Here is a 14,514-nt window from a genome sequence, read left to right on the forward strand (position 1 = left end):
GAGCGCGTGGCGAGATGTGCGCATAGCAATATCGATCCCCGGCCGGTCACATCTTGCCACGCGCTCGAATTGGGCGGTAGGCCGGCCTAAGACAACGATTTTTAATAATTAATTACTCGTTAACTATTACGAATATTGCAAAATGGTACAGGACTTTTCTGTTCATCTCGATCCGTTCTACCTTCTCAAAAATTTTGTCGGATATGGAAAGACTCACCCTGTATATGTTACACCTCCGTTTCAATGCAATAAGTCAATCTTGTTTAAATTATAGAGAGAAGAATAGGGATTATTGATTTAATCTGAATACCGTTTCAATTTTTTTACTACATGAGATTGCGATAAGGTTTAAATATATCAAGAATACTTTTTGTCTTGTCATCGGAAATCCTTTCTGAGAGATCGCACACGGACTTCGAGTTAATTCCGCGAATGTAAAATCTGCCTGGAATTGATTTGAAGTGAATAAAGAAATACATGAAGGTTACATAAGAATTTATTTCGCTGACGATCGCGGATGGAAGTTGCGCCGTGTATACGCGGTATATACAATTTCTCGATTGCCTATTCACGAGAAATAAGGTCGACGAATGCAACGTATGAGAAGCGACATACGTTAAGGTAATATTTCTGAATTCCGCCATTCGTATTATCCATAAGGGGATATCGCGGCGGTAATTCACACGCGAACGTACCGCAATAATTCCGCGAGGACTCCGGCATTCGCGCGCGTGCATAATTATATGCGTGGCGCGATGAACGCGCGCGCTTCGTTACGTGCACACGATCCACGTACGAAACTTGTCTCGTGTGCTCTGTCGCAGATTAGAAACTGATATACGTACAGGCTCGCAGGCGTGCATTCGCTAAACGGTATTACAAGCCGACGGCAACGGCACCACGCTGGCCGGGTAGATGCGTGTTCGATCTTTTTCACGTCTAATGATTTTAATGGTACTAATCGATTCTGCGCGGTTTCGCACAAGTGCGCAAACGACGCACGACAGACAAGTCGTTAATTACAGTTACGCGCCCGGCTTAGATAATCCGCGTCTAAATAATTAATTACTCCTATCAATCGCGTATTTAGAGGCATGCTGCGTTGTGGTATTTCAAACGTTCGTAAAGCCGAGCGAATATGGCAGATAAACAGGGAAAATGTGAGGCTTATGAGGCTCTGTGAGGCGTTTCAGGTTTCGCCATTTCATCCTGCGTCAACACGGAGGGAAGTTTTTCTCAAAATTTATCCCGAAAATCATGTAATCGTGGGACAGCGTGGTATTTCGAAGAATTTTACGAGAGTTTCTTGAAAACTTAACCATACAATTCTACCAGTAAAATGTAGTCGCCAAATTTTTTGAAGTGAAATAATGAAAATACTGCCAGTCCAAATGGAGCAAAATTTCACTTTTTGAAAAAGTGCCATTATTCACTCTATGCTTGGATTGATTCTTCACCTTTGAAAAGAGCACTATGTTAATTTACTTTAATCGATTACTGTTAGCAGTATAAAATTCACAGACGAGAGCTTCGCTATTGTTTGTTCTCTGTCATCACCGCATACAGAAGCTGTATTCTAATAATCACAACCAGTACTGAAAATCTATGCTTTATGTAACAGTTTCGCTTATTCTGCTGATTGTCACGAAACAACCGTTGCGGCCCGTGACGGGGCGCCTTATATGTCGGGCTATCGTGATCTTACTTACGAGTTCGGCGGCTATTTAATGGCGGAATGTTGTAGTGAATTTTAGAATGTTAACGACTTCACTTTAAAATAGCAGTGAAATTCTTCACTTTTTGTCTTAGAGTAAATTAATTCGCTTTATTGGAGTAAATATTCACTCGAATAGAGCGAAGTGGTCAGTGACACCATGATTTGAGTGAAAATTTTACTCGAGAAATTTTAGAGGATATGACAAAATTTCAAGAAACTCTCATAAAGTTCCAGAAATTTTACCATACATTCTACTAGTAAAATAGATACTAACAATAAGTATAATTATACTAGTAAAATGTATGGTAAAATTTCAAAAATCTCTCATAGAGTTTATCAAAATGCCAGGTTGTCCCACGATTATATAATTTTCCGGATAAATTTTAAGAGAAAATTCTCTTTTTGATGTGTTTCTTTTTCTATTTAAAATTAATCCTTCCTTTTAAGAGGGAGGGAGAGAGAGAGAGAGAGATGCAGAGACAAAACATTCCTAAATTATTGACATAAAAAAATTGAAAGATAAATAACAGCAATATCTTATTTTTCATTTGAACAAGATATTTCAAACTAAAAAGTTGCGTCCAAGTTGTTCGAGGAATAGATACTTGTATGTTAGAATAGATATTCGCAGATATGTAAAAAGCGAATGCAGGAAAATGCGGCGCCTTGTGTATGTACATTCTATGTGGTATCTGTTCAACGGGCGCACTGGGTGATTCGAGCGAACCGGAGTAAAGATAGTTCGCAGATAACAACCCGACTGTGCGAGAGGAGTTGCGATATTGCCGATGCAAAGTTTCCGCGCAATCTCGGGGCGGTCGCGCGGGGCAAATTCACCGAATGCACCGGCGAAACAGCGAGGGGATCGCGCGTAACGGTAACACCAGCGCGGTATAACACAATCTTTTCCGTTTGATGCACGCGTGCGGTATCGTTCGCGCGGTACCGTAAGGCATTAACCGTTCGGCCCGCCAGATTAGAGGCCATCGATTCGCCGTGCCGTTGCTCGTAGCTATTTGCATATCGCCTCTGCCAAACCCGACGTTGTTCGATTTGCACGAATACACGCGGGCCGACTACTGCCGGATTAGAACTCGCAAATTGCGCTCCTCGTATCCGGAACACCCGGCCGATCGATATCGCGACACTTATCGCTCGTGTACGCACCGTAATCCGGACTTTCTACCGGCGAGAATCACAGGTTACAGTGTCCTCGTAGAAGCGAACATGGTTCACTCTTAAGGGGATCCTAAAGCCATCTGTTTTATCGACATTCTGTGTTAGAAGTAATCTTTTAATTGCCTTTATAGAAATGCAAAACTCTTTTACGGAATTAAAGTACGCAGCAAAATCTAGACTATGCTGGTCGACTTTATATCAAAAGAGATCGCTGCCAAACGTCTGCCAAGATTGTCAGTAAAGCCGCGGTGTTGACGATGCCAGAATTCGATCCAAAATCTCGGTCTGAGCAACGTGTAGCTAATAAAATTGCTCCTTTTTCGTAAAAGCTGCAAATTGGTTGGCTGTAAATTTCTCGAACCGAGTAGAACCTGGAATTAAAAATGCCGATAATTGACGTTTTTAATTCCGTCTCTTATCGACACTGATCGAGTTCGCCAGCGGCTTTAGGATCCCCTTAAGCCAACGGCACACGATACTAGTTTTCCTACTGGATTGCTTACGAGGTACTAATAAGGATACAGAGTTTTAAGCCAACGGCACTCGATACTATTTTTCCTGCTGGATTACTTACGAGAGCCAATCAGGATTTAGCCTCAAGTCACCTCATCTAAAACTCTGCATCCTTACTGGCTCTCGTAAACAACCCGGTAAGAAAAATAGTATCGTGTGCCGTTGGCTTTAGATCAGGAAATACCTATCATGGAAATGTTCGGAATGGGTTTCGATCGGAATTATTTCGTTCCCCCCAGAAAACACAATAGAAATCTAGAAAATAATTGACCAATTCCGAACATTTTCTAGACAGGTACCCAGGTAACTTAAGGCTAAAACCCGATTAGCTCTCGTATTATAAGCAGCAGGAAAAATAGTATCGTCTACCGTTGGCCTTAAACACTGATACTGATTCATCAGATATGTCTACGATCGCAGTGTTTCCTGATAAAGAAAACTGGCGATTTTTTTTTATCTAACCGCGCACTGAGAGATTATCAACGAATAAATGAATAAGTGGCTAAACTTATTCCATTTTAAAGAAATAGAAGAGACTAGCACTGGTCGCGTAGCGAGTTTTAGTTAAGAACGAATCGGGAACAGTCGGAAACAACCTTTGCAAAAGTTTGCAATTAGCCGCAAACTATTTTCTATAAAGGGCAACGTGAGAACTAGCTTAGGCTTCGTAGGTCTTAAGGTGCCTATTATGCACGATATGACCGGAGAGAGAAAATAAACTTTATTAATAAGCGTTTTGTTAATAAACTTGAGATAATAATAATTTTAATTGTCTCTGGTTTAATTTTTAGCAATAACGATTATACGCGAGCTTTACAAAACTAGGACTTGGCACGTACGCGGGACAACATGGCGTTTTGAAGAACTTTAGGAGAGTGTTTTGAAATTTTCGTAGTAAAATGTACGGTGGAGTTGCAGAAAAGTTGATTGCATATTACATTTATACACGGAGAGAATGTTCTTTTAAAATATAACATGTATATCGTGCAATCGTGAGACAACGTGGCATTTTGGATGCTATGTACACCACAGTGTCCTTAGCGGTTTACCCATCGACTAAAACGTATAGTAAAGATTTCAGAACTCGTCTACAAAACTAGGACTTGGCTCGTACAGTTCGCCAGTCGCATTAATCACGAATGAGAACATTCCGAGCGACGCAAGAGTCATTTCGATCGGTATGATCCAGCAACCGCGAACGCGGGCCGTTAACGCAACCGCTAATGGGCCGCGCATAATCTCGTCTCGCGCGAGTGAAAGTAAGATGCTCATTAGCGAGTATCGCGTATTCACTAGACGCCCACGCGAGATCGCCCCGATCGCCGTGACGAATCGTCATATAGCGCGAATGGGCAATCGCGCAATGTAACGTGCTACCTACGTGTGCGCGGCGCGCATATTATACGTACGGGAGGGTATGATAATATAATCAGGAAGTGGTGTAAAATGTCAAATCCACCGTGACCCGCGCGCGAGCGCGTGTGCCACGGCGGAACAATACTTTGTAACTGTACAATGTTGCACCGTCTGCTTATTCTTACGACGGGGTACTTGTCGCGCCTCGATTATGGCCGCGTACGGTGGTCGTGCTCCTCGCTCGCATTAAGAATTGTTCTCCGCACGAGCTATTCACGCGCGAGCGGCTCTGTGAAGCGAGGCGGTCGATAAGTCACTCCTGACGTACGACGCAAAAGTCTGCCGTCTGATAAAAACGCGAGTTCGCGTCGGCCGCGACGTGACATTTACGTTTTCATTTGCATCGGCCGTGCGTTCCGTTATTTATATGTTAACACACGGAGCGGTTCGGACTGCCGCAATAGTTATGGTTGTTAGCTGGTCGTAGTTTGATCGGAATCGTGCCGGCGTCGCGATAATCGTAGCTCTTCAAACGCATAAACGACGATCTTCTTTTTGAAAGAAAAAGCATTCATTTCGTTGGTTCAGCGTAATTTAACGTTTTTAGCGCGGAAGCTCTGGTGTTTATGATAATATTCAAAACCAAACGTGTTTAAACCAAACGTGTTAGATAATAATTATTGCCCGCAAGTAACAAAGTGATAAAGATTATAGTAACTACAGTCACAAAGAAGATTTCCGGATTCGAAAAGTTCGCGGCTAGTTGCAAACTTTTGCACAGGCTGCGACTGCTCTAAATTCATTTTTAATGAAAACTGCGGTAATATAATTATTGCCCAAAATTAACAAAACGATTAGAAAAAAATTTCAACGAATTTTATGATAGTTTTTTAAAATCCCATGTTGTCCCACGATTATATAATTTTCAGGGTAAATTTTAAGAAAAAAATCTCTCCGTGTACATGTCAGCGCCTAAACGAATGGCTGTCTTGTACTCCTAAGACAATGTTTTTTTTATGTTTTAAATCTTTGTCTTAAGCTAACGTACAATAACCATCTTGTGACTTAAGAATTTTTACCCTTACCCTTATTTCAACGTGGTAAGTCGATCGTATTTAATTTGAGAGAGAAGATCAGGAATTACGTATCTAATCTTAATATATTTTATTTTATTTTTACCATGAGGTTGCGACAAGTTTAAATATTTTCTACCTTGTCACCAGGAATCCTTTCTGAGAGGCTAAAGATATTATTTGCTATTAAACGATCAGATGAAAAGCAGCGACAAGTTGCAGTATAACAAGAAGAAATATGTGTACAAGTTTGAGGCTTAACGAGCCTCCGGCTTTTCCTCGCGCCAACCGGCGCGACGGTGCTAACGTCTTCCCGACTGGCTTTAATCGTCTTATCTACGTGGCACGGTTTCGCGGAAACGTGCTCGCCACCGGCCGTGGGCCCGCGGAACAAAGAAAATTGCGCGCCGCCAGGCAGGCAACCGCGAGGAAAACGCAAGGTGGGCAGTGGACGCGGGACTTATATGCAGCGGTGCATGCCGCACGCGAGTCCAGGTATACGCGCGAGGTAGGAGAAGCCGGCATTAGTCACCATTCGGCGTTCGCGGCGTGTAACGCGAAGCACGGAATTTTCGATTTCCCGTAGTGCCGACGTGGCCGGTCCCGCGTGTGCAACGCGCCGCGGCGAATCCTTCCGTCGCGGCTGATCGCGATACGGGAAACGCCGCGCGCGTCGCGCGGACGTAGCGGAGATAGCGGAACGCGTCAAACGGCGTGTCCGCGTTTCGCCGTGAGTGGATTTCATCGTCCCGCACCGTGTCAGCACGAAGGTCCCGATAGAACCGTGACCGATCGCGGGCTGGCCTCTACTCGCTCGGGTATACATTGTGATTGCTCGTGAACGTCGTGAGAAAAGTATAACGGAGCGAGGGCCGACGCGTTCGTCACGAAATTTCCAATGTCAGGGGTGCGTCACGTAGTTTCGCGCGAGGATGGCTTCCTCCCCTCCCCTCGTTCGCGGAGCATGATCCACGTAATCGTAATTAAAATCGAAATAGAACGCGATGAAAAGAATATACGCTTAATTAACGCAGCCGCGGCATTGCGGACGGTTGTTACGCCATCGGCAAGCGTTTCTTTTTTTATTTTTAATAGCGTCTCGAGCGCCGTGAATAAAACGTTAGAATAATACCCGGCGGTACGCATGCGGGGCGATAACGGTTCGCTCGTGCGTGGATTCTTTCCTCGTTAAGTCGACGGGAGATTAACGGCGAACCTTGGGGAGAAAGACGGACGTTTGTCAAACGAGCGGTATTGAAATGCGGTCGCGCAGAGAAGGCGGCTTCCACCGGGGGTACGCCGAGTGCGTTGGCACCGACGTGGGTGGAGAAGTCCTCGAGCCGTCGAATCCGGGACAGGCTGTGGAAAGCGAGCGAGCGCGAGAGTATAAAGAAAACTCGATATTTCCTCGGTCTCGCGGTCGTCGGAATTTATACCTTATCGGGGGACGGCTTCGTGGCCGAAGGTAGCAAATTGCACGCCGAGGTCGTTAAGATAAGTACACGCGGAACTGACGATTAACGAAATTAACAGAAGCGCGGAAAAAGAAGACGAATCGTACCTGTTACGTCGGACAACTCACGATTGAGGGGATGCCGGGAGTGACTCTGCACCTTTTGCACTTTCTTGCATCTAGAACTGTCGATTCGCGAAAACATTTGTGTAATGCACAAGTTACAAGGCTCACGCGTACAAATCGAAAGTGTCCCACTATTCGGACCGAATCAGAGAACAGCGCGGTATCATTGAATTTAAGTTTAGAAACCTAAGAAACGAGTGAATAGATTTTTTTTGCGTTTCTAAACATAACTTCAATGATACCACGCTGCTCTCAGATTAAGTCCGAATACTGGAACACTGTCGGTCTGTACGCAAAAGCAACAAATGTTTTCACGCATTGACAGTTCTAGGAGCAAAAGGTGCAGAATCGCTCCAGCGTTCCCTTAAGGGGATCCTGAGACCTGAAGCCGCTGGCGAACTCGATCAGTGTCGATAAGATAGGAGACTAGTCGGTCCGAGAAATTTATAGCCAATCAATTTGCAGCTTTTACGAAAAAATAGCAATTTTATTAACTACACGTTGCTCAGACCGAAATTTTGGATCGAATTCTAGCATCGTCAACACCATGGCTTTACGCGAGAAAGCCTGTAATTATTTCTACACGCCATACTGCTCTTTTCCTCTTCTTCTAGACTCGGGATTTCTCGACTCCCGCTAACGAAGAATGTCGATAAAACAGACGGTTTTAGGATTCCCTTAAACGAAATAAATAGAAGCGCGGCAAAGAAAAGGAAAATTCGTACCCGTTATATACACGGAACCGTTATGAACGGCGCGAGAGGAAGCGGGCAACTTCCGGAACGCCTCGCGTACGTAATCCTTCGCGGCGGAGAGCGCGCGTGTGTCGCGAAACGTTGATTACAGATCGGTCGCCTCGCCCTCGGCGGTGACGGGACACCAAGGCTGAGGAACACGTTCGCCGGCTCGTTGTGAAAATTTCGCGCGTTGATCCCGCGCGATCCGCGGCGATTTTATCCCGGCGAAAGAAACAAAACGCAGCGATCGATCCAGACGGCGGCCGACGTTTCCGGAGAGCCCCGGGGGGCACCGCCGATTTCGCGCGCCCGATCCGCATGCACGATCGATTCCGCGCGCGAACGGATCGAGCGAATAGACGAGCTCGCAGAGGTGCGCGAAGATCCCGGGACGCAATATTCCGCGCCGTTGCTCTCTCCGATACCGATGCAAATGATCCGGCGTTACGTAAACCCCGCCAACCGCGTCCAAGTGTAGCGAGATAACGCGATAGCTCGGCACGAAATATTGGATTTGCCGCCCCCCTCCGCCCTCCCGCCGTGGTTTCATCGCGTGTCCGTGAGATTTAAAGCGACTCATATTGCTGCCCGATATTCGAACTGTTTATAGAGCTCTCAATAATGAAAGGCGCTCTGAAATAAAATGGAGAACAACGACGGGGACGCGAAAATGTCGACGGCATGCTTATTAATTATGTAAAAGTTGTAACCGAGACACCGCCGCGCATATAAAATTTATGGAAAAAGCGTTCTCGGCGCTTCAAATATATCACACCTTGTTTGCGTGAGATTTATATTCCTCCCCGATGAAATTTTCACCACCTAATCTCTTAAGGCGCGAAAGTGTTAAAAACGTTCAACGCGATAATTTCTCTCGGCCATTTCCGGCGGTCGTCTAAGACAACGTTTGAGGCGCGCGGGCGAGTTGGGAGAGGAGGTATGTCGTGGTGTCCGGCCGATTAAAAGACGCATGATTTATGTAGCCCCACGAGGAATGTTGTAACGTAACGAGCGGAGTTAACGGCTCGCGGGCCAAGGATTCAGGCCCGGAACGGACGATCGGCTCGGGAACTGCTCACGTGGGACGACAACGAGGGACACACCTTACGGTCACCGATCGTTATGTACTAATTCTCGAGAGTCCTGGGATTATCCCCGTTGCGACTGCGCTGCCGAAAAGATCTCTCGCATCTCCGCCGGACGTTTATTCGATTTCTCGGCGGGCGCGCCTCTAAACGAGGATGCGAGGAAGACGTGCACGGGATCGGATTCGAGACGCGCTGTCGACGGAACCGTGACTCGACGTAAGGCCGACAATGGAGCTTCTCAATCCGATAAAAGCGTTCCTGGCCGTCGCGTTGATTCGCGTCGGACCGAGTATCGGCGATGACAGCGGCGATTTGTCAACGGTGAGTGGCTCGTTTGAGGCGTCGAAAATACGAGCGGATCGGCCAAGAAGACTAGAGACCGGGAGACTTAGCTTATGCTTTCGAAAATAAGACTGAAACCTGGTTTGTATGGTAGTTCGAAGGATGTGCACCAGCGGCGCTGGTGATCGACAAACTGTTGACAATCGAACGTCGGAAGGGAATAAATGATTACACGCACTTACCCCGAGTCTAACGTACACTCGCGCCATAGTATAACTAGTGTGCCCACTCTCTGTCGGCCCTTTGATCTTTTCGGTCCCGATTACGTGGTACTTCGCCATTATTATGGTCAAAATCCAGCGGCGCGCGCGAGCGTGTGTGCGCGTAGCGTCATTAATGTCAAGCCATCTGAAGTTGCACGCGGATCGTGGCATTTTTGAAAAGTGTGCGACTTTCTAACTCTTCGTGCATCATGACTATGGAAACAGCGAATCAGCATTGCCGGAATGTCACGGTGCGCGAAGTGTTAGAAAGTCGCACGCTTTTCAAACGTACCTCGATCCGCGTGCAACTTCAGACGGTTAGGCATTAATGACGCCGCGTGTACTCATTAAAGCTACACTACCACACATACAACTTTTCTCCCATTGGTCCGGTCAAAACAATGGCGGAGACGCGGAAGGGATCGACGCAAAACCAAATTACGCATAACCAAATACCAGTTATACTATGGTACAACTAGTAGGTTCACTCCATCCATTGTTTGGTTTTGCGTCGATCCCTTCTGCGTCTGCGGAGTGGACTAACTAGTTAAACTATGGTATAACTAGTACGCCAACTCTCTGTCGGCCCTTTGATCTTTTCGGTTTCGATCACGTGGTATTCCGCCGTTTTGGTATAAAATCCTGTCACACTGTTACACTACCATTACATGTACAACATCCGTCTCATTAGCTCCACCAAAATAATGGCGGGTGCGCAGAAAGGATTGACGTAAAACAAAATAAATGACAGAGTGGACATATTAGTTATACTATGGTTATACTACGGTAATACTATGCTCACACTGTGTACGTGAAAGCGTTATTAACTGAAGCGATGTCCCGATTAGAATTTCGTGCTAGCGTCGACGACCATTTTTGGGCTCAGAATCTGACGCATCCACCCACATAAGTTGAGCCTCCCGGTTTTTAGTCTTCATGGGATCGGCTCTCGCGATTGCAAGCTCGATCACGTTTCCGTCATCAATGTTGCTTGATTTAATTGTACCTTACTTACAATTGGAATTTTATTCGGTACACGCCGATCGTAGCTGGAGGCAGCTTCCGCTGCAGGGCGAACATTTCAACCTTACTGGTGCAAGGACCTCGCTGAATCGCGATAAATGCTTTCCTAAGGCTAAATTGAAACAAGCGATTTTTTTTCCGAGAGGCCCATTGCGAGAGGCCCATTGCGAGGGCCTTGCGCGCGTAGGGGTCTCTCACGCTAGGGCACAATAGGGCACTTTTCATCCTGGAACCTCGTTAGTTTTAGAGCCGCCTCTGGTCATAGCCTCTTGTAAGCTATCAGTTAACCGTCACTTTAAGCGGCTCCTTCTCGGAATCGATTCTATTAAGTTATTACACTGTTGCTATTGCCGTGCTGCGCTGCATTATGATTTTATGTAGGCTCACGATACTAATTTGACTACCTCGTCGAAAAAGAAAAGTCAAACAAATAAGAACAGACGGTACTAAATCGCGATGCATGATCGATTTATGGAAAAAATTTTATTATGCTAGAAAATTATTCGTTCCATGCAAATACAAATAACAAAAGCAACTTATTGGACAATGAGAGTGTAACGCGAATATTATGGCGTCATGTAATCAGTTATATTCAACTACGATTGCAATGCGTGAAAACAAATTGACGATAACAACCGGTGAACGTTTCAACTTCAGTTTGTATCGTCTTCAGCACATTAGATATCCAAAATCAATTCTCATAATTTCGATTAGGACAAACAGTGTAATTTTATATAATTATGACACGGTTGTTATCGCGCTCGCAATGCAAACTCCGTTACGCCGACTTCGCCATCTTTTACGGACGTGGCGGATTACTTGGTAAAAAAATTAATAAGATTCCTCCGACTATTATGTTCGCCGAGGTTTTCGTTAGAATCTAACTCGAGGCAGCACCTGCGTTTAATAAGGAATGTTACACGGGGTCGCGCGGAGCGTGCTTTCATTCCACCTGTAATAGAATCCAGGACTGCATCCGTGGACTTACGAGCGCGTCCGGGGCGCGCTATTCATTGCACGGACGTACGTCGCCGCCGCTGTCGTCGCTGGCCGGCTGCAATTTCGTGCATGTTCGAAATTGCGCGATCGACCGTACGGCGCGAGCGGTGCGCGGCGATCGGACAGAGCCGGGAGAAAAAGTGCGATTGAATTCTGGATGCTGCGCCGCGCCGCGCCATGCCGCGCCATGCCGCGCCGCTCCGCTCCGCAAACACGATGTCATTAAACGATCCCTGGCGGGCGGCCGTTCCCGTAAGCGAGACGAAATGAAAAAGGCAAATGGATGCACCGTGCGCCCATTATTACTATTGGCATACGGGATATAGCCTCGGCCGCGCACCATGGTCAAGGGTAATAGTTATTTCCCTTGCGCCGCGCGCGCTCACGGCACTCTCGTTCTCCGGCGTGCCGTGAGATAAATCGGCCACGGTCTCGCATAATCGCGGCGAATCTCCCCGAGTCGTGGACGCGATCGATCTCTCTCTCTCTCTCTCCCTCCCCCTCCCTCCCTCCCACGATTCGGACGAAGCCTGCCCGATGCCGCGGCAGGTGCGGCTCATTTGAATATTATGTGGAACAAACGACCGACTTCTGATCCGTCATCTGCTCCTTTTAGCGAGCATCCGGTAGGAGCAACGTTCCGCGTCGACGCTCTGAACATACAGACTGCAAAATGAGTCATATTTCAAGTTAACGTTCGCACTTGGTGTTTAGAAGCTTTACTATCTGAAATGTTTGGAGTGAAATTTCCACTCGAATCACGGTGTCACTCACCACTTCACTCCCCAAGGAGAACGAAAAGTGTCCATTTGATGTCATATTGACCAAATTTATGTCAAATTGACATCATCCCGACTTTTTGTTCCCCTTGGGTCTAATTGTAAGACAAAAAGTGAAGCGTTTCAGTCTTATTTTTAAAGTAAAGTCGTTAGCGCTCCAAAATTCGCCCTACGATATTCCGCCGCTAGATGGCCGCCGAACTCGTAAGTAAGATCACGACAGCCTGACATATAAGCCTTATGAAATAAAAAACTATAACATATACACGGGTAAACTTATAAATAACGAATATGAATATATTTGTATGATTTTTTAAATAATTTGCAAGCATTTTTACATAAGTGATCATAAAAACAACCTTAGTAACATATTATCTGGAAGTTATCTAGATGAGCCGCCATATGGTCTCATCTTTATCTAGATATATTTAAAACAAATTCATCTTCATCTCATCTAAGATATACATTCGTATATTTTTATTTTATCTTATCCAGCTAATTTTAACATCATCTAAGCACAACGCCGCGTGTATATGAACGTGATACTGTTAACGTAAAAGTTTTTTTTATAGTTCTTTGCTTCCTCACACGCGAGAACTTTTTAATGAAACTTTGAAATATGACGATTTTGTCCTAGAACACGTCCCTCAACGAGTTTCCACCGGGGGAACAGTGAATAATGCGTAATTTTATTAAAAGACGAAATTTATGAGATGTTTCGCATGCCGTGGAAGGCAATGTATGCATTTTTGCAGCTAAGTGCGTCGTAATTTGTAGTGTACGTTGTCGCAATATGTATATTCTACGATGTATATATTTTATGTGGTACCTTCGGAAGCTTTTCTTACGCTCTTCCTGGCATAATGAAAGTTACAATAACGGGTTATCTTTATTTAGAGCGCTTGGTAAGTGGTCCAGGCCCGTTACTGCATAAATAGGGTCACTGAAGAGAACGGAAGACGAGAAGAAAGAGACGAAGCTTCTCCCGGGGCGACGGTAGAAACTGGTATCGAACCGCGCGCGCGCGTTTGCGTGCGCGCCCATGTGTATATGTGTGCATGTGTGCGTGTGTGAGGACGAGAAATAAAAAACGGATGTTTGTTCCTTTCATGCACGTAGCGACCATTGAAAATGTCAATATGATCGTGACGCGTCAAAATCGCAAGATTAATGGCACGTTATCGCCGTCAATTTTCATGCGCCATTCAACTTTTTATCCACAAGCTTCAAGAAATGGATGAAGATATTTTTAATATTTTCATCCATAGAATCAGAAGAAAGAGAGAGAGAGAGAGAGAGAGGGGGGGATGCGTTATACAGTAATAATAAAATAATGAATTGAGGGAAATACACGAGATTTCTTAAGAAGAACATATATACAGGGTGAGACAGATAAAACATTATAATTTGAAAGCTGTTTGGTATCACGAACGTAAAATGATAAGAGGGATTTTTTGATCGATTGATATGCTGAGATCAGATCAAGGCCGCTTCTTTTTTTTGTATGGACTCGTATGGATTCCTACCTTGATACTGAACACTTTTTATCTGGAATTAATTTTTTCTGCGATCAATACTTTCTGCGATATTAATTTGCAGTAGTGAAGAAGTGTTAATTATTTAAGAGAAAAAGAAATTCTTCTACTATAATAAAAAAAATTATAAATGCAACCATAACGCAAAAATGTATAATGAAATACATATAATGAAGTATATATATATATATATATACTAAAATAATTAAATATATGTTGAAAATGCTGCGTAGCCTGTAATATTAGGTGTACAAATGAATAATCCAAATTATTTTAAGCAGTTATGAAATCAATTTTAAATTGAATAGATTTTCCCGCTCTTTTGTGTTTATACAATGTTGACATATAACTATTAAAAAGAACATATAGTTTGGCGAAAGGCCCAACGTAA

The 14,514-nt window shown here is 44.8% G+C and overlaps 1 protein-coding gene across 2 annotated transcripts in view; it reads left to right on the plus strand.

Annotated features, from left to right (window-relative positions):
• Nucleotides 1–14,514, plus strand: part of LOC105565266 (protocadherin-15) — a 165,379-nt gene that overhangs the window by 133,089 nt on the left and 17,776 nt on the right. The window contains exons 1-2 of one of the 2 annotated variants that reach the window (XM_012018308.1): nucleotides 6,218–6,656; nucleotides 9,138–9,563. The exons of the other annotated variant lie outside the window; for it this stretch is intronic. Of the exons in view, the coding sequence (XP_011873698.1) occupies nucleotides 9,471–9,563 (93 nt within the window). The 5' untranslated portion in view covers nucleotides 6,218–6,656; nucleotides 9,138–9,470. Of the gene's footprint in view, nucleotides 1–6,217; nucleotides 6,657–9,137; nucleotides 9,564–14,514 lie in introns of those variants that run through there. 2 annotated transcript variants of the gene reach the window in all.

The sequence above is a fragment of the Vollenhovia emeryi genome, unplaced genomic scaffold, assembly GCF_000949405.1.
Source record: "Vollenhovia emeryi isolate VEMERY1.0 unplaced genomic scaffold, V.emery_V1.0 DF939154.1, whole genome shotgun sequence".
In the NCBI taxonomy this organism is placed as follows: Eukaryota; Metazoa; Arthropoda; class Insecta; order Hymenoptera; family Formicidae; genus Vollenhovia; species Vollenhovia emeryi.